The sequence below is a fragment of the Macaca nemestrina genome, chromosome 2 (genome assembly GCF_043159975.1).
Source record: "Macaca nemestrina isolate mMacNem1 chromosome 2, mMacNem.hap1, whole genome shotgun sequence".
NCBI classification, from domain to species: domain Eukaryota; kingdom Metazoa; phylum Chordata; class Mammalia; order Primates; family Cercopithecidae; genus Macaca; species Macaca nemestrina.
The window spans coordinates 81,429,742-81,451,011 of NC_092126.1; the positions used below are offsets into that span (position 1 = coordinate 81,429,742).

At 35.5% G+C, this 21,270-nt stretch overlaps 2 protein-coding genes across 4 annotated transcripts in view; both read left to right on the forward strand.

Annotated features, from left to right (window-relative positions):
* Positions 1 to 14,367, forward strand: part of LOC112422917 (EGF-like and EMI domain-containing protein 1) — a 584,541-nt gene extending 570,174 nt beyond the window's left edge. The window contains exons 7-9 of the mRNA XM_071089982.1: positions 852 to 974; positions 9,332 to 9,469; positions 13,998 to 14,367. Coding sequence (XP_070946083.1) covers positions 852 to 974; positions 9,332 to 9,469; positions 13,998 to 14,149 — 413 coding nt within the window. The 3' untranslated portion in view covers positions 14,150 to 14,367. The remainder of the gene's footprint in view (positions 1 to 851; positions 975 to 9,331; positions 9,470 to 13,997) is intronic.
* Positions 14,368 to 16,662: 2,295 nt separating this feature from the next.
* LOC105466047 (putative EGF-like and EMI domain-containing protein 1) overlaps positions 16,663 to 21,270 on the forward strand; it is a 193,676-nt gene continuing 189,068 nt past the window's right edge. For all 3 annotated transcript variants that reach the window (XR_011619881.1, XM_071091214.1, XM_071091213.1), the window contains exon 1: positions 16,663 to 16,857. The gene's annotated coding sequence lies outside the window, so the exon portion shown is untranslated. The remainder of the gene's footprint in view (positions 16,858 to 21,270) is intronic.

A 21,270-nucleotide genomic window follows, 5' to 3' on the forward strand; every position in this document is an offset into this window, starting at 1 on the left:
CAGCACTTGGTACAGAATAGGATCATCTTAAATAAATATTTGAGGAAAATTGACAAATGTTTGCATACATAGATATAGATATGTATATTTATCTGTCTACTGCCTTTCAAACTTCTATTTTAACATCTGATACATTATTTATAGAAAATCTATCCTCAGAATTACTGCTTGCCTGTTCTATTACAAATACATCAGAAGAATTAGTATTTCTCTTAAGCACCCTGGTGGGGATGATATATAGTATGGAGGAAGAACCAGTTTAAAAAAAAAAAAATGGTGAGACCTGTCCCCTTAAAGGGAGGAAGGAGAGATCACCTGAGCCACACAACTGAAGTTACACTGAATAGAATTGACTATTGGTATCAGGAGAGAGAGAGGGTATCAGGGTCTAAGTGGCATTCCCTTGTGACAATCATATGTATAACACAAACCATGGATTGCTAAATATGAAGGCCCCTTATCTGCCTTGCCATGGCCACACATACTAATCTAAATCAAGGAGATAGTCCTAAAGACAAATTACAATGACTTCTTCCCTGTATTATTAAGGAATAGATTAGGCCCATTTTTGTTTCATTTTCTCTTTTTCCTTATTAATGGATACTAGTAAGTTCTAATAGAAGTGTTTGAGAACATAAGACCAACACTAGCGGTAATGTCAGAAGCAGTCAGCTTATTTACAAATGCTCCTTTATATAAAGAATATGGAACCTATGTGGTACTTACTGTTACAGTGACTGTTGGGGGTGGGGGGTTAAGTGGGCGCAGGTGCATAAGTCCATTATTGTAGTTTGTCAGTAAGCCATCATTACAGCTCCTAAGACATAGCTGTGGTGTCTGTCTTCCTGCAGATATAAATGAGTGTGCTGAAGGTCTTTCTTACGGTGGCCACCACTGTGTAAACTCTATGGGATCTTTCACTTGTGCCTGCCACACTGGCTTTGAGCTGGGAGCTGATAGAAAACAATGTTACAGTGAGTGGCAACAGTCAAAGCCCAGGGAATATGTGGCATTTTACAGGTATTAAACATGAGTAATAAACAAAAGAATTACATTGTGTGTCTTGCTAAAGCAAGGGCTCCTGAGAAGGATGTGGATGAAGGCTTAAAAATCCAACCCTTTTATTTTATAGATGAGAAAACAGAGGCCCAGAGTCAATGGAAAATGGTTTGAATAACAATCTGTAGTGTCGTTAGCAAGGATTAAACCTCAGGTTTTCTGACTTGGGGCTCTGTTAGGTTCATAGATCTTTGTAAAAAGTCTGCCTTCCTTTGTCAGTTCTGCCACGCAATATTTATTGAACACTAATAACTCCAATGTAAAACTCAAAAAAAAAAAAAAAAAGGAATGAGCAGGAGTGAAGGAACCACCGTACAAGAAGCAGCTCTAAGCTGCAATACTATGCCTCATGCATTGGATGTTCTAATGAGAATCTTCCACATTGGCCCTCTCCCTCCCTCCGTCATTGCCTTTCATCATGCCTATTGAGCAACTCCTTCCCTGCTTTGTCTTTTCTTCCACTGATTCATTTCCCTATCCCTTCTCTTCAAAAAATTTATGATCCATGTCATATAACCTTAGCATCTTCCTCCCTAGGCTCAGTTATACAACTACATATATCCCTTTTTAGGAACGTATTAAAATGTTAATATGCTGAGCTATTAGCTATAGTTACTATTACAACTATGTTCTCTTCACACGTCATCCCCACTGGTCCATTACTTAATCTGCAGATGAGCACACTTTCTACTTTACTAAGCTTTAATCTATCTGATATCTCAAGTTCAATGTTTTCTACCTCAACATTTCCCATTCTCACCCATCTCTACTTCTGTCCTTTTTTGAATGACAGATTTTTTTTTTCTTATTTTTATGGCTGATGTATCCATCTCTGACTCTTGGTACATCAAGAGACAGAGGTCTTGGTACATCAAAAATTCATTTTTCTTCTTCATCTTCAGACTCTATCTTTCTCTCAGTGACTTCTTCCCTTCTTTCTCCAGTTCACAACTATACCTTACAAGGTAAATTTTACTATGTTGAAAACAACCATACTAACTGGTTTTGCTTTAAATTCAGGATCATAAATCTTAAATGATTAAGCAGCGTGGGTGGACAAACATATACTATCAGAATATGTCTATCTACTTTTACCGTCATCAAAATAAGTGTTTAACACCTCTTTCTCTTCCAAAGCTTTATATCACCCTCCTTTTGACCTTTGTCCTCATCTCATCTCTTAGGTCATCAAATAATAAATGCAAACTATCATCCAAGGTAGCAATTAAAACAAAGTCTCCTGTAGAATCACATGGAAAGGCTTCAGTCCTATTAATATGAAGCAGGTAGCCCTATTACTATCAAAGGTCATCTTCTCCATGGAGCTTTGGATTCCATTCTCTCTTCACATCTGAAGATCTTTGCTTCTGCAATTATCTCCCTCTTTTCTGAATTATCAGTTCTTTCTTCTGCATCATTTTCACCAGCATAACAACATGACCAAGTGTCTTCTGTCTTTAAAGTACTTTCACATGAGTCCATATTTCATAAAAGCTAGTATCTGACTTTAGCCAATATCTCCTTTCTCATTCTCTTATCAGCCCATACTAATCAAGTTTTCACCTCTACTCTGCCGCTTGTCACCCATGACCGCTATGCTACCAGATTGGATGGTAGCTTCTTCAATTTTATCCTAATTGACCTCTCAGTAGTTTTCAACACTTCTGATTACCCTCATTCTTGAAACACTCTTCACTTCTGTGTTATTACACTTTTCTAGTATTTCTTTACATCTCTGGCCCTTCTTTCAATGTAAAATTTATTGAACTGCTCTCCTTTTAACTACACGTGAATATACCAAACTAACTATTCGGCATCACTACCTGCATGACTGGTAGGCATTTCCCACTTGGTAGAACCAAAACAGAAATGCTGATTTTGAGTCTCAATCCCAAAGAGCCTCTTCTCAGTTCTTCACATATTAATCAATCATCCATTTAGTGCCAAAGTCAACAACTCAATGACAGAAAATTAATAAGTGACTGAACTAGGATTTGAACTAGAGTCTTCCTGCGTCAGATATAATATCCTTTCAACTTCATCATGTGTTTATAAACATTATGTCTCTTTATTAGTTTTAATGAAGGAACAAATAAAGATGGTGATATATAAAATAAATATTTAAGCTTTCTTACCTGAGCTCTTTCATGAAGAGATATTATTAGGGTAACTAAATTCCTCATTCTTCCTTCCGACATAAAATTCTATGTGTCTTTAATTCTATACTCCTTAAGGTCTGTTGGTATATTTTTATTGCTTAAAGACTGCATTTTTGCTACAGTGATATTTTCCTTTTAAAGAGCAAACTAAATAAGATGGGAGAGAAATTTGACTACTAATTAAGGTACAACTTCCTCTGAAGTCAGGGGTTTTTTTTGTTTTGTTTTGTTTTCTTCAAATGCCTGAAGGAGTCCCTTCAGGCCGAGAAAAGCGTGGAAGGATTTTTCTTTGCCTTAAATCTTTTGGCTTTTTAATGTGACCAGAGGTATAGGGGATGAGTATATTTTACAAATGTATGAAATTAAACATCTTACAATCTGACTGGTGCTCCCTCAGTTATCAGGAAAGAGGGAGTCATTAATGATAATAAGTTTGGAGGTACATACATGCTCTCTGTAGAATTTACTTGGGAAAGAAATTAGCTCTACAGTTGAATACATTTGGTAGAAGTTTATTTTTACATTTATTTTCCTTTTGTGAATATTTGGCTAAGCTCTTTCTGTAGTCCTCAACAGACCTCAATATTTACTAACTGAAATACAAATCTTTCCTAGTGAAAACTGGTCTTTTGAGTTGTTTCAAAACCCGTAGACGGAGTAAGTCCTTTTAGACTCTGATTATATATATATATATATATATATATATGTATTTTTGTTGTTGTTGTTTTTTAGACGGAGTCTGCCGCTGTCGCCCAGGCTGGAGTGCAGTGGCGTGATCTCTTCCCACTCACTGTAAGCTCAGCCTCCTGGGTTCACGCCATTCTCCTGCCTCAGCCTCACGAGTAGCTGGGACTACAGGCGCCCGCCACCACGCCCGGCTAATTTTTTGTATTTTTAGTAGAGACGGGGTTTCACTTTGTTAGCCAGGATGGTCTCAATCTCCTGACCTCGTGATCCGCCCTCCTCGGCCTCCCAAAGTGCTGGGATTACAGGCGTGAGCCACCACGCCCGGCCGAGCCTGATGATATTTAACAATGAATTTTGTGCCCATCATCTAAAGTACATTTTGAAATGATACTTTTTTTTTAGAGAACAGTGTGTTATATTTATGTGGTTTTTTCTCAGCAGGTCTCAAAACACCTTGCAGTATAACCACTGAATCTTCACAGTGTACTATGAATTAGCTATCAGTGTCTTGTAATTAGAAATTGGAAAATTCCACGTACAGCATGCTTCCTTCATATTACCAAGCAATATGTAATATAGTTTAACATATTTCACACATATTTAATGTACATCTTATCTATCAAGCAAACAATATATTTGCTACTTATGAGAATGTTTTAAGTATGATTTTTAAAGTACTATAATAAAAACATTTTTTATCATCTGAATCAAAGAATCAAAATCTCAGCTTGCATCTAGTAGGTAGTTATAGATCTGAGTTTGCACTTTTTTTAGTCCCATATGTCTTTAAAGAAGTAACCATGGTATTTCTTATATTTAAATCAAATTACCACCAGCAGTCTAAAGCTGCATTGATGCAGTATCACTGGAAAATAGCAAGAATAAGAGAAGCCTATGTAAAAATTTTGAAATGGATACTTTTACCTGTCTTCCCCCCTAAAAAATCAATTAATATTACAAATTTATTATAGTTTTCAGTATTTTAAATATAACCTAATCCAGGGATCAAAACTCTAACACCAACACAAGACAGGCAATAAATATAAATGTGTAAGGCAGACTAAGCATAAAAGATAGGAAATTGTAGGGATTGTTTTGAACTGGCGAGGGAGTTTTGGGCCTGGAGAGGACAGCTATTGCTTGATTGCTTGCCTCCAGCTAACTGTCACCTAGAGGGTGTGTGATGCCAGTGTACTAGACCCACTGATTTATTCAACAAATGCTTACTGAATACCTACCATGTGCCAGGCACTGTTCCTAACACTATAGATACAACGATGAACAAGTCAGGCAAAGTTCCTGCCTTTAAGGAACTTAAATTCCTACAGAGGAGATAGAAAACAGGAAATCAATCAAAGAAATGTATACTATCATCTTATATAGTGTTAATATTCAGTGAGAAGATCAAAGAAAAAGGAGCAGTAATAACTAAGACCCTAAGGTAGGGCTGAACTTGATGGTTTAGGAAACAGAAAACCAGTGTGGACTGGAAAAGAATGAACAAGTCATAGAGATAGTCGATGAGAGCAGTAGGCAGAGAAAGGGAAGAATCAAATTGTACTAGACTTGGCCACCACAAGGGGTTTGGATTTTATTCCAAATGTGATGAGAAGGCATTGGGTGGTTTTGAACAAACAGTAATATCATATGATTTTCACTGTTTAAGAACTACTGTGGCTACTCTGTAGGGAATGGGCAGTAGGGAGTGTCTGTAAAAGCAAGATTAGAGTCATTCAGGTGAGCTATGGTGGTGGCTTCAATTAAGCTAGTAGCAGTAGATTTGAGATTTATTTTGCAGAGAGAGCTGAGATGAATTGCTGATTTGGATGTGAGGAAAAGAAAAATCAAGAAGAATTCTTGGTTTTAGAAAACAGGTGAATTAGAATGTTTTTTACCAAAATGGGGAGTCCAATAGAAGAACAGGTTTTGAAGTGAAATATAGGGTATGTTTAGAAATCATGAGTTCTATTTCTGCCGTGTGAAGTTTAAGGAGCCAAGTAGAAATAACATGTAGGTAGTTTCTATCTATTTTCTAACTAAATAGAAAAGTCTACAAGTTTATGGTGGTCAGAGCTTGAGTGAGCAGCTTGTCAACATGTAAATGTCAGTATTTAAGCCATGAGCAAGAATGGGGTCACCTACAAAGGGAGGGTGTCTGGAGGAGTGAGCAGGAGGGAACTGAGACTGTAGACTCCAACATTTAGTAACTAGAATGTGACACAGAGACAGGAAAGACTGAAAAAGAATGTCCAGTAAGGTTTAAGGACAACTTGGATAATGTGATTTTCTGAAGAAAAAAATTGGGGAGAAGTAAATGGTCAACGGTATCAAGTGCTTCTAAGAATTCGGCAATGTGGCAGTAAATGGAGAAAAATGTGGAATCTAGGGAGGGTTATATTGCCTCTTAATTTATTTTTTTACTTAGTAAATTTAACATTTTCAGTATATAATCATAACAATTTTAACAAATATGTAGATTTCTGTAACCACCATTGCAATCAGGATTAAGAACAGTTTTGTCAACCCCAGAAAACTCCCTGTGCTCCCCATGGCTTGTCACTTATTTCCCACCTCTAACCTTCGACATCTACTTGATGTGTTCTCCCTCACTGGAATTTTGTTTTCTTGGGAATGTCATATAAATGGAATTAAACTGTGTGTATTCTTTTATTCAATATAATGCCATTAAGATTCAGCCAAGTTGTTGCTCATATGAAGAGTTCTATTCTTCAATGAGTAGTATTCTATTGTATGGATATACTACAGTTGGTTTAAGGACATTTAAGTTGTTTCCAGGTTTTGGCAATTATGAAGAGACTGCTATAAACATTTGTATACAGGTTTTTATATGAACATAGCTTTAAAAAACCTTTTTCTCTTCAGTAAAAACCTAGGGCTGGCATCACAAGGTCATATGATAGGTGTATTTTTAAGTTTATAAGAGACTCTCAAGCTATATTTTGGAATGGATGTAACATGGACTATTGGCTTAAAAAAAATAGGAGACCTTTAATTTGTGATAAAATGGTGGAAATCCTAAAATTTTCTCAACTTTTGTAACACCTTGATAATCAAATCCCATATAATTGCAGGCCACTAGTTTCCAAACCTTAGTGCAACTCGATCCCTCTGTTAACAGTGGAAAAAAAATCTGAGGATCAGAGATTTAAAATAATTGAAGATTACACAGCTACAAAGTGTCAGATCTTCCACCTTTAAATGTTGTGTTTTTTCTATTATGTCACATTAACTTCTCTTAGGAAAAATATTACACTACATTTCAGTGAAATAGATTATATTGCTAGTCGAATTATTTTCTCTTTTTCTTTCCTTTTTTTTTTTTTTTTTTTTTTTTTTTGACAGGGGTTTGTTCTATCACCCAGGCTAGAGTGCAATGGCAAGATCACAGCTCACTGCAGCCTCGACCTCCCCGGCCCAAGCAATCCTCCCACCTCTCAGCCTTCTGAGTAGCTGGGACTACAAGAATGTGCCACCATGCCCAGCTAATTTTTTGTATTTTTTTATAGAGACAGGGTTTCACTGTGTAACTCAAGCTTGTCTCAAACTCCTGGGCTCTAGTGATCTGCACACATTGGCCTCCCAAAGTGCTGGGATTAGAGGTGTAAGCCACCACACCTAGCTATTTTCACTTTACAAATGATATTATATAGGAAAACGTCTCTGGATTAGAAAGCTTTGATTCTTACCAGCTCTGCTACCTTAGGCAAGTCTTTTATCCTTTCTGAACCTCAGTTTTCTGATCCTAAGCAAAAATTATGTTACTTTAAAGACATAATATTTAGATTAATAAGTACATATGATACCTTGCATAATATAGACTGGCTTTTAAAACTAACAATGCCATAAATGTTAATGATTTCATGTCAATTGACCTTACTTTTCTCTCTAAGAAATGATGAAGATTAATTTGATAGACTCTAAGATACCAAATATAGTTCATAAATACTTAAAAATGTCTCTTTGTAAGAATGGCAATAGCAAGCATATGTCAGAAAAAAACTTCAATTCTGTATCAGAAATATCTGTGTGTCCCAATCACCACAACCAGAGACATCATTTGAAATAGGTTCCCTTGAAGAGTATAAGTTAATGTATCGTGAAAAATATCAATTCCCTTCACTAAGCTTTCCTTTAGCTTTCTGATTTTGATTAGTCCTAAACTAGCTGTTTCTAAACCCAAAGGAGTTCTTATTTTTAACAATAAATTGATTAGCATACTCCTTCTTTTGGTTATTCAATCATTCGAAACCTATTTTGAACATCTGTTATGAGCTGGGGAGTGCAAGACGATGGTGGCACAATGGGATGGGCACAATGACAGGGATGTGCCCTGGGTGCTTGTGAGCATCTGAGGCTGCTCTGTGCCCTGGACTGGATGCCGGGGATTAGGCCGGATGATTTCTGGAATTGTAGCAGATGTCTAGGCAGTTTATGAGGTGACATATGCTTTCAAGGAGTGTCACAATCCCAAATACTCTTGTCTTGTTGTTGCTTTTTTTCCCCCAGCTTTTTTTCTTCTAAATGATTCATGAGTTAAGACTTAGAGGAAATGAATCAGTGTAGGCACTCTCAGTAAGAAGGGGTATGTTCAAACAACATAAATAAAGACCGGTAGACCTTCAGTGGTAAAAATGCCATTCAGAGTATCTAAATTCCATATTTTAACACGGATTCTAAACATTTTTGTAATTCTCATTTTGTCACTTAGAAAATGAGAGACTATAATGCCCGTGTGCTCAGGACAATTGGCAGTTATCTGCTGAAGCTCATGCCCACCAATACGCCTGAAATTAGTAGCATGTACCAGCCAAACTGATTTGCACAGTAACAATTTGTTTATGTAATAAGTGATTCTCATATAAATCAAAGCTGATTAGTGCATCAACATGACCCTAGTTACACATGATCAACTAAATCACTGGGTTTATGTTTACACCTTTGCTCCGAGGTTACTTTGTAACAGTATTTTCATGTGCTCATAGACCCTAAAAATCACAAATAATAACATTCTATTAGCTCGAGAACAGAAATGTCAGCTGGCAAACAACCTATTTGATTTCTGATTATTGATTTAATATATATGTATATATATTACACCTATTATACCCTGAAAATACTGAAAATTCCCAAAACATGTTTCCTTTAAGGTGTTTAATAACCAGTGGTGGATTCATCGTTACCTTTCTGTATCACTTACTCAACATTATTTATATGTTTATTAGTATATAATATGGTATAGGCATTTACAATGCTTAATAACCCTCAGACTTTTACTTTTATATGTATGGAGTGTTGATGGATTTCTAATAAAGTTTGTCATCCTCTCAATAGAGAAAACATTATTGACATATATTCAGGTTTCTCTGTTGTTATGCTAATAATCCTATTTTGCTCTTTTTGGAAAGGGATTGAATTGGAAATTGTCAATAGCTGTGAAAAGAACAATGGTGGTTGTTCCCATCACCATGAACATGCAATTGGTACTCCCCGTTGTTCCTGTAACCATGGACACCAGCTTGATTCTGATGAGAAAATGTGCATAGGTAATGTTTGGTAAATGCCATCTTCATTCAAAAGTTGCTCTGGATTCATTTAGCCCTTTAATCTGTAGTACTTATGGCTATACTGTGAGCCACATCTCTCAAACTGTAAAGATAAATAAATTGAAGAGTGTCTCTGGCTACTGAATAAATGGAAAAGAAGGATTACCTGGTAGAAGATACCATTACATTTAGATATTTACCTTGAAGTTAAAGGAGATTTAAAACACTTTAATGAAATATATGCCCTTAATAGATTTATTTCAGGAAAATATTCCGTGATCTATCCAACTATTTAATGTAATTTGTAATTCCAACAACAAATGCTATCACATACCCCAGTGTTCTCTATCTCAAGCAGAAACTAAATTATTTGCATTCATTTTCAGCTTGATAATGTTTGGGATGTATGTTCAACTTTGATATGGCAAGTAGCTGTATTCTAAAAGATGACAAAAAAATTCATTCTTTGGAATTCCCAGCTCAAATCCATTTTGAATAGCTAACTTTCTCAACATATTAATAGAATTTATATCATTTGAGACAATGAAGAAAATAAAATTGCACCGCAGTTTTGCTTCATAATGAAACATTCCTGAGAAAAAGGAATATCTACTATAAATAGGAAAGCAAGTATCAAACTACCTTACTATGTGCCCTGATTCTGAGAACACCTCCAAGTCCCTAAAGCAGTGATTTGTCATCATTCAGGAATTCTGACACCTTATTTGCTTGTTTTCTTTTGTTATGCGTAATATTTCCTCTGTTAAAAATAACAATACAAAATCCTTTGACCATTTCATGCTACTCAATATGGTTAGATAGAGAAAATTTGAAGTACAAAAAACTCAATGGTTTAAATATTTAGGACATTTTACTTCGGCAGTATGATGACACAGAATGAAACTCAAGAAATTTTGCAGTATTCTGGTTTTATAAATTCAAAAGAATGCCATTGTATTTATTTGTCCAACATTGCTTTCAATATTGTTCTCGAGTCTACAGTGGTTAACATATTGAAGCCAATTGCTTTCCTCACCTCTTATTATTTAATGAAAACTATGCTTACTATTTTTTACCTACCTTGATAAGATTTGTATCCATAGAAAAAATTAAGGCTTTTCTTCCTTGATTGCTTCTTTTTCCCTCCCTTTTCCTTCCTTCCTTCTATGTCTCTGTGTTTGTTCCTCTTTTGAGTATTGATAAGAGAAACTGGAATTTTGCCAAACCTTTTCTTTGCAACTTAAATTTGGTGTTTTCTTTATTCTTTGAAAAATACCATTCAGTAAAGTTCTTATTTATAACTAGAAAAAAATAGCATCTGCCAGGGTCAAAATGTAGAAAAGTGCATATTTATGAAATTTCAGCCGTCACTATGACAATGTTATATTGTTTATGGCTCAAGTTAATTTCATTTTTCCAACAATAAAAAGAAAACCCAAGCCAAACACTGAGTCTCATGCCTGTAATCCTAGCACTTTGGGGGACTGAGGTGGGAGGATTGTTTGAGTCCAGCAGTTTGAGACCAGCCTGAGCAACATCAGGAGACTCCATCTCTACAAAATATTTAAAAATTAGCCAGGCATGGTGGTACACTCCCAGCTACTTGGGAGGCTGAAGTGAGAGGATCACTCGAGCCCAGGATATTGAGGCTGCAGTGAGCTCTGATTGCACCACTGCACTCCAGCCTGGGTGACAGGGCAAGACCCTGTCTCAAAAATCAGTAAATAAAGAATTCAATTTCATTTCATCTAAAACATTATTTTTTAAGCTTTTTAAAAGTTTTTCAGATTTTTAAAAAGTCTTCTCAGATACCACCAGAGCCTTCAAACATACAGGACTCAAAAATGCCCTGTTCTCAAATAGCAAGGAGCAACACTGCATCACACAATTGGAAAATAAGTCCCTCAGTCTATCATTTTGTGATCCATTTTGGATTCTTTTTCTATTAACAGTCCTCTGGGGCTATTTCTAGTTTGTCCCATGTATGCCATCCTCATTTGGAACTCATCTGAAACGCCATTCTTCCTACATCACAAGCCTTTCTTAAAATGTCTTGCCATTTCCACTGTTAACATCATCTGTTTTCTAAATTTCCTTTTAAATTTTATTTTGTTAGATCTTTGCTTCCCTCTATAAATAGGAATAGCAAGTATTAACCTACGTTACTATGTGTCCTGATTCTGAAAATACTTCCAAGTTCCTAAAGCAGTGATTTGTCATCATTGAGGAATTATGATACCTTATTTGCTTGTTTTTGTTTGTTATGCTTAATATTTCCTCAATATTCTTTAATCTTTCATTTTCTTTTGTTTTGCTTAACTTTCTCTTCTAATTGTCCTTCTCTCTAAAGATCATATTTTTCCTAAATTGGCCAATATGCCAAATATTTTACCATTGTACCGAAATTAATCCATACATAAAAATTTAGCCTTAATCAAAAGTAGAGGACCAATTGCAGCCAGGTAAAACACAGAAACATTTCAGCTCTGATTTCAGAAAAGCATCAAAAGAGAAAAACTTGATCTTCTGTATCTCTTCCCTATACATAGTCACTGAATAAAGTTAGAAATAATAAATATTTTCTAATAACTGGCTAATTGTTAAATTTAGTGACTTCATTGTTAGTAAGACACTTGCATTTTATGTACCTATCTTTCAAATTGTGTTAACACATCTCTAGGTTTTAGCCTTAATAAGTTTTTGCCTTTGGATAGGTTTAATTATCTATGTGCTGACTGGCTGACTTATTTTCACAATTTTTGTATATTCTCGTATATATTTTTTCAAAGTTGATACTAATATAAGATAAAAAGAAAATCCTTTGATTTCCCTCATGCATGACTGTTTTTTATGAAGCAGCTGTGACATTAATCTGTTCTCAGACAAATAAGTAAAATATGTATATGTACATTCCAAATGAATAATTACCTTTACACTAGTGAATAATTGGTCTTTAGAAATTACTAGATGTTGTTTGTTTGTTTGTTTGTTTGTTTGTTTGTTTTTTGAAACAGGATCTCGTCCTGTCACCCAGGCTGGAGTGCAGGTAGTAAAATCACTGCTCACTGCAACCTTGAACTTCTCGGCTCAAGTGATCCTCCCACCTCAGTCTCCCAAACTGCTGGGATTATAAGCATGAACCATTATGCCCAGCCTTGAAAATGAATTTTTTAATACGTTTTTTATTCTCTACATCATGGTATTTAATCAAAAGGATTAATAAAAGGAAGGTTTAATATTAAAAAGGAAAAAATATTTATAATTTTGTGAGTAGCTCTGCTTTTGACATTTTGTGGGAAAAAGAATGTTTTATGTCTAAATGACCTCCATTTAGATATTTTATGGTGACCTTTCACCTTGATTGACTGATTGTATTTTCTTTCCTTTCTTTCTCTTGTCTTCATTTTCTTGAGTTGATACCCTTTCCAGGGTTAATTGAGACACTGACCCTTTTTATCTGTGACTGCTTATGTAGTTATGGAACAATAGGATTTTGTAAACTCAGCACTGACAGGCCACTCACCTTAACAGCTCAACAAACAGAGGGGTTTGAATTGAACCAAGGCCTAGAGCCAAAAATACCCTGACCAAGTAATTCCCAGGTGTTCAGCCTAAGGAAAGCAGGGGCAAAGTGTCCGTTGCTACTTCCTTGGCCAATTATGTTGGAAATGATCGCCTCAAAACTCAGGTTAAATAGGTTATCCTTTGGCTGAAAACTTACAATTTGACACCTTCTGGTGCGTTTCTATTTTCCCCAGGGCAGTTATATCTTAATAAGAAGCATTCAGGATTGTAGAATTCTGAAATAACAGAGCTAAAGAAGGCTTAAAGATCCTTACTTAGAAAACTGCTCACCTAACAGGACATTTCAGGGTAATGATGTCACAGATGGAATAAAAAACCCCAGACCTCACTCATCCCAGTCCCAGTATAATCTAAATATTCAAACAAATGCTCTGAAATGTTCTATAATTTAAAACATAATACTTAAAATAAGTCTTCTCCCCTCTCTCAGAACTGTAGTTACCACTTGCCTTCCCAGTCAGGCAGTTGGGAACATTTGCTTGCGAATACTCTTTGATCTGAAGTTCTGGAAGAACAAACATGTTATGGAGTCTAAGACTGTCTCCTCTTTGCAGCTGTCAAATGTTCACTAAATGGAATTTTTTGGCTCTTTTTTCTTAGGCTGTTTTTTTGTTCTTCAACTTCTCTGTTTATTCAGTCCAATTACTGTTTAAACTGGAAAAATAGCAGAGATCACTTTTCCTATGCCTATAGATGCATTTGGAGATTATTTACATTCTTTTAAAATAAATAACAGGCATAGACGAAGCATGAAGAAACATAAACCAAAAGTGGGTCTCCTTATTTTTGTGTTAAGGTTTCTTCGCTGTTTATATTACATGGCCTGAGAAATAGAAAATGATTAGTAAAACGGTTTTAATTTAGAAGTGTAGCTTCTCAGTGCTTCTATAGGATCGTTAAATTCCTGTCTCTGCAGTAACAGCAGTGTTCTTTTCGCCTTCAGATCTTGATGAATGTGAGAATGGAGAAGCCTGCTGTGACCAGCTCTGCATCAGCTATTTAGGAGGCTACGAATGCAGATGTCAGGAAGGCTTTCAGATCAGTTCCGATGGTTGTGGATGTGATGGGAAATTCCTGAGATTTAACAAGAAATAATTGATGTGATAGGGCAATAAAGCAGGAGAAATGTTTGAGGTGGAGGGCTAGGGTGGGCAAGGGAAGGCTTTCACAGTAAAGAGACTTGAATTTCTATGTGGCTGTACCATTTACATTCATATAAACTTGGGTGACTTTAATTGCTATGAACCTTAGCTCCTCATCAGTAAAGTGATGACAATAATAGGATTAGTGGGGAAATTAAGGAAAATAATAAATGTAAAGTGCCTAGTGCAGTGGCCGACATAGAAAAATTACTCAACTAAAAGTAGCTATTATTATTATCATATTTATTGGTCCATAATCCCTTTCACACAATTTAATATATATTAAAGGCAAATGAGAGATTCTGGAAGGCACACTGCCCAAGGAACCACCTATGGCAAACTTGACTGGAATAAGAAAGTTGGTTACTGGAAGACATTTTGAATGAGTTGTTTTTTTGTTTTGTTTTGTTTTTTTTAGTTAAAGAGCAAAAGGATCATCAGTTCACAAGCCACAGTCCAAATCTGTACCAGAATCCCTTACATATCTAATATTAATATAACTAATGCAAGTTTTAAAATGAGTCGTTTATATTTCTTAACTTGCATGTTAAAATTAGTTCACCTACCTTTCAGGTGATTTTTTGCTTGTATTTTTTTTAATATAAGACTTTGAATTTAGTGAGTAGAGTTTGTTGACTTTGTTTATACAATTAGGAATAGCTCATGTAACCATTGCTGTAATTTACTTTAAAAGTTTACCTTAATTGTTTAATCTTTAAATTTTCATTTTATATTATTGTTACCATTATTTTGAACCATATTTTTCTTAAAATCAAAGATTAGAAGATTGATATCTATTTCAATAACAATCAAATTACATAAGACTGTAATGCCTCTGAGAAATTAGTTTTTCTTTGCTTAAAGAAACACATTTCAGAATTCTGTCAAAGGTGATAGATAGCCAAGTTCCCCAGCCTTGCAATGAAGATAACAGCAATGAACACACAACTATGATATCTATATATACTAAACACAGTAGAGTATATTGCCATTTACCACATTACATTCAATTAACAGAGCCAAAAACATTTTTAAAATTTCATGTACCATCTGCTCTTAAGCAGAATGAGCCAAGAGATGATTGTATAGCATGAACATACATACTTGCATACACGCATGCAAATGGAAAAGGCATCAACAATCTGAGGTAAAGCTTAGAAGCTCATACATGAACTTATAGTATTGCGAACATATTGACCAAAGTCTGGACTCAGACTTGGTCATAAACCAGTGAGTCGCATGCAATCAAGGCCTAAAATTCTTTCTTCTCTAAAATTGTCCACAAAGCTTGTACTGACTTACACCTAGAATAAGTTTTCTATCATGTATGTTGAGTAATTCGAGAGTGAATGAACATTCTACAAAAGGGTACACAGCCTGAGACCATTGAATGAATTTATTTATTTATTTATTTATTTTTGAGATGGAGTCTGCCTCTGTCGTCCAGGCTAGAGTGCAGTAGCGCAATCTCAGCTCACTGCAAGCTCCGCCTCCCGGGTTCACGCCATTCTCCTGCCTTAGCCTCCCAAGCAGCCGGGACTAGAGGAACCGGCTACCACGCCAGGCTAATTTTTTTGTATTTTTTAGTAGAGACGGGGTTTCACCATGTTAGCCAGGAAGGTCTCGATCTCTTGACCTTGTGATCCGCCCGCCTCGGCCTCCCAAAGTTCTGGGATTACAGGCGTGAGCCACCGCGCCCGGCCTGAATTTATTTTAAGTTTTTCATCTAAACCTTACAAACAAGGTCTCAGAAATACCTTGTCTGTGTAGTACAATAAACTTGAAAATGAGTGAAGGAAAAATAATTGGCCGAGTGTACTTGAGAAAGAGTTTAGGGGGCTATGCTTGCTGTCTATGTGGCAGTGCATTGTTATTGTTTAATAAAGGTCACAAGAGGAACACAAATATGTCTATTACTTCATAAAATATATCATATCTCTCAATGCCTAAAAGCAGATACTGTTTAAATTTTCTTAGATGTGGATGAGTGTCTGGATGTCAGTATAATCTGTGACCAACTACATTAATTCTGTGGGAACATACGAATGTAGTTGTGAAGAAGGTTACAGAATTGGAAATGACAGAAAAACTTGCACCTGTAAGTCACTGAAGAATTTTATTGTATTAATATCTTTTCTAAACTACTTCCACCTTCATCTTGTTCTTCTGGAGCAATGGAGGCCACATATTTCTTAACTCAACCTGCCGTCCCCTTTCTGCCTTCACAGACTAAGATCTTTCCTTATTTTCTTTTGTTCTCTCTGCTACAGTTTTAACTGTGTGCCGGCAGCTTCTCACCTTCATTTACAATAGACTTTTGAAATGGCCATCTCAAAGCATTTTACCTTTCTGTCACCCCCTGCCTTGGCTGTCTAGTTCAAACTCTCTCATTTCTCTATCAACCTTTGCACAGTATTTCCTTCTTTTAACCAGGTTGAAACCTCACATTTTCTTCTATGGCCTTAGCTTTAGATGATGATGAGCTAGAGGAAGAAGAAGAGGAATGAGAAGTTGTGAGGTTTCCAGGTCTTCTATTCAAGAGCCCACCTCAACAGCTTCATTATGTTGCTACCTTTCTGCCTCCCACCTACAAAGATGAAGAAGATGAGGAGGAAGAGGAAAAAGATACTTGTAGAGAACTGACTGCTTTGCACAAATTTGGTGTGTAAAAGAATTTACCTTACTATACTCACTTTTATTTTTAGATAACTTGCTACATTTTTGTAGACAATTTTACTATCAATATTTAATGCTATCGTGTGTTTTAATATGAAGTTTGCAAGAAAAGTAGGGCCAAAGTCACTTCTTCAGAGCTTTCTATGAAATCCATCATCTTTTGTCTTTTTTATTTCCTTTTTTACAATAAAGGAGTGCTGTGTAGGTACTTGTAGAACTGAGGGTGCAGTGCGGAGGGGTGTTCTTGAAGTTAATACAGGAAAATGGAGCAGAAAAATATCTTTAAATTAGCATAATGGGGAGAAAAATTGAGATCTTTTAATTCTTCTATTAAAATCTCACTAGAAATCACTTTAGATAGTTAAAATTTACCTTAAATAGCCCTAAAATATAGTTCCTTTCTAGGTTTTAAAATGCAGAGAACTAATTGTTTAATATGGTCAAATGGACCAAAAAAATCTTCAAAATGTGAGCAGGTTTTCTTATATATCTAAACAACAGAGCTCAAGCATCGACTTCTGATCAAAGTAAATCTCTATCAAAAGTAACTGTTTGCAGCCAGTCCACTTCTTCTTTTTTTCTTTGTAAAACAGAGCTGTTCTTTTTGTTCTCCCTCTATTTATTGTATTTTAACAATATCAAAGCTTATGATTGCTTTAGAATGTATTCAGAAAAATAGGAGAAATATTTTTATGCAGTGGTCAAATCATAATATCAATAAATTTCTCTATATAAAAATAGAAGTACTTTAATGTTTCTTAATTAAACTTCTGATGTTTTGGCTAATCAAAGTCAGAAGAGAAATAGTTGGGGGCAGCAACAACAGCAATCAGAACTTGAGTGGCCAAGATCTGCAAAGAAGAGAAGACCAAAGAAGTAGGATGGTCTCAGATGCTTTTCTCCTCATGCCATTTGCCAATTAATGGGTTGTGCCAGGAATCTGAAAGATAGCTGCTAAGAGTTTGAAGAGTGAAGCACATTTATCAGCAGTTTCATGATGATGGAGAGGCAGAACATGGAGCTCAGGCCTGCCGAAGTAGAAGGGCCTTGGTAAAAATGCCAAGTTTTCAATTAGGGCATCTTAAAGTCCCTACCCTAGAAACAAGGACAAAAGTTAAAATGGAATGAGCCTTAAACAACTGAATACACGTCTCTCCACCTTTATTCGATATGATAATGTCCCTCAAAAAGAGAATGGATAAATACATTGTGGTACATTAATACAGTAGAATACTATATAACCATAAAAAATAAACTCTTGCATACACAATGTGCATGAATCTCACATACATTGTGTTGAATGAAAGAAGCTTGACACCAAAGAGTACACACTTTACAATTCTACCTATAAAAAGTTCAAAAAAAGGGAAAATAATCTGTGGTGATAGAGATCACCACAGTGCTTAATTTATGAAATTAATGATTGAAAATTATCAAGTCACCTTTGAGATTTTGGATTGCTAGTAATATTATGTATCTTGATCTGGGTGGCATTTACATGAGTTATTTGCAATGTGAAAAGAAGTTTGAAGTATACAGTTTAGATTTGTGTACTTCTCTACATATTAAATTTTAATAAAAAGATTTACTCAGAAAACAAAACTATACTTAAAAAATCCTGAAAGAAAAAGCATCAAAATTTCAGGAACATTGATTATGTTTTTTGTTCTCAAATCAATGATAATTTCTTTTTTAAAAAAGAAATTCCTAAAGATTCTAAGTATTCTTAGGGACAATATTCCAATGTAATAATTGGAAAAAGTAAAATAAGCTTTATTTTAAAAGCTGTATCTTGCTGTTGTCCTTTTTAAAGGTTCTTTAGGAACTATGCTCAAGGATCTTTTTTTTTTTTTAGGGAATTAGTTTTATTTTGATTTTTAGTTATGTAGATGATTGTGGGCAAGCTAAGATGGTATCACATTACAGTCTGTTTAGATCACATCTTTGGACACAATTGCAGCTTGAGCTGCAAGGACTGCATGAATGCAGGAAAGAGCCAGGAAGGAAAGAGTGAATGCTCCTGCCCAGCAGGTTGGGGTGGCATTCTTTGTAATGAAAGTAAGTGGCACCCTGAGAATTGGGCAAGCACCCCAAACCACTCCTTTACATATGTTCTCCCCAAAATATTTTAATAAAGTAAGCAACTGATAAGGACAAGAAGACAATTTATTTGTTGGGGTTAAATAATGCTTATGAAGTGCTTAAGTTTTAAACTGAAAATGTGACTTAAAAAGGAGATTTTGTGTTCCCTAGGAAACTTGACATGCTGTCTCTCGTTTATCCATGGAATGTAAAAGTTAATAAAGGATCCTAATATTCTAGGCCTATAAAAATCCCTCCATTTAAATAAATCATTAGGCCCTGACAAGATATTCCCAATGAAGGAAAAAGGAAAGGATTTGTGCTACAAAGTGCAATTTAAATGGACTTGCTTGACTGTTTGCTGCTTGGCTTTTTGTATTTTTTTGTTCTTTTTCTTTTTAAAAATATGTTAACACAGTTAATGACTTTTTTTTTTTAATACAAGTCTCTCATGAGTAAGTTCAAAGATTTAAAAATGATTCTGCCCAAAATTCCTTTCCTCCATATTTTAAATGAAGGTATGCTTTCAGGAGTTCAAACTTCCGAGTGATAAAATAAAATGTATTGACTATCTTTGTTTCTTCTTTCTCTTTTTAAATTCATCTTATGAGTTCTATTTATATAAATGTTTTGTCTTATTTTTGTGATTGTCTTGGAAGATGATATGAACAGATTTTCTTTTGAACTCTCTACGTATGGGAAGAACACAGCTGTTGTTACTATTATATGATGTAGATGCAAAACTTGAGTCATAACATAGTGAAATGGTTTAACCAAGATAACTAGTTAGGGTTTTGAGGATCTTCCTCATGCATCCCTCTGATCATGTTTCTCTGCTGCTCAAAAATTTTGTCCCTTTCCCTTCATATAAAGTGTATACATCTTACCCAGTCACTGGTGACCATGAGACTCTCAAAAATCTTTTTGGCTTTTTGTCCTAGTCATAACTCTTCGCCTAACCTATTATTTCCAGCAAACTGAACCACTCACTACTTAATGTGCTGCACTTTCATCATTGCGCCTTTTGCTAAACTGTCATCCCTGAAGCCTATTGCTGCCTATTGCATGACGCTTTACTTAATGGCCTCAGAATAACATAGCTATTTATGTTTTGAGTGGATTAAAAAATTTCTTTCTCTCCACATTGGATTAGAGTTCACTATGTTCATTTTCTATCTTCTTTACTAGACCGAGAGCTCACTGGCCAGGTCCTATTCATGCTTATTCATTCTGAATTTCTCCATACTGGAGGCATCCAGTGCATGAATGAACATGTTGGAACCGAACTGTCGATTCCCTCCTGGGCAGGGGTCGCCGCGAAGGATCACCGACACGAGATTTACAGCAGAGAGTTATTTGTTACTAGCGCGCTAGGGTCCCAAGCTCTAAGTTGGCCCTGGGACCCCGACTGCTTGTTACAGGCTGTTTATATAGGCAAACACAAGTTCAAACACAGCTTAGGGCGCGAAATTCAAACAAAGCTTTAGGCGCGTGGTAATTGGGTCTGTCTATGGCCTGAGCAAGGTGTCTTGTTCTAATTGGTTAGAGCAGGACCTTATGAGGTTTTTTTCCTGGAGTTGTTGATTCCGGGAACTTCGAGGCAGGGTGGGACCCCCGGAATTGGCAGGGTGGGACCCCATGAGGTTGTTTCCCGGAATTGGCAGGGTGGGACCCTATCAGGGTGGGACCCTATCGAGGCAGGGTGGGACCCTATCCAGAGCCACCTGGTGTTAATTTTTTTAAGTTCTTTTTTTATGAGGCCTAATTTCTAAGTTTTACGGGGCCTAGTTTCAAACACATGCATAAAACTTGGTGTTGAAACTCCCAGCTATATTGACCTGCAACTTGACACACTCAAGTATATAAAATTGGGATCAAATAAATATTATTATATGTCTACTAGTAAGTCAATATTTACCTTATATTGTAAGTTTTATTGGCAAGTATGCATCTCCCAATATTTGATCTCTAGCGTAATAAAAAAAAACTAAAAAATATATCTCAAATAAGAATAAAATAAATTAAATAAAAAATTAAAAACTAAAAAAAATATTTGAAACAGCAATAAATTTAAAAAATAAAATAATGAAAAAATATATCTCCAACACATAAGAATGAAATATCTCTGATATAAAATTAATATTAAAATATTGAAAATGAGCTTGCTGATAAAATAAAAATGAGATGGCATCTTCTTTGGCTTTAGAAAACTTTGGGGATCTCTTAAATATTTACATGTTGCAATAAAGGGGAGTCTACCCCTGAAAGCAGAACTTCTATCTTCTTTTCACTTTCTCTCTAACCTTCTTTTATGTC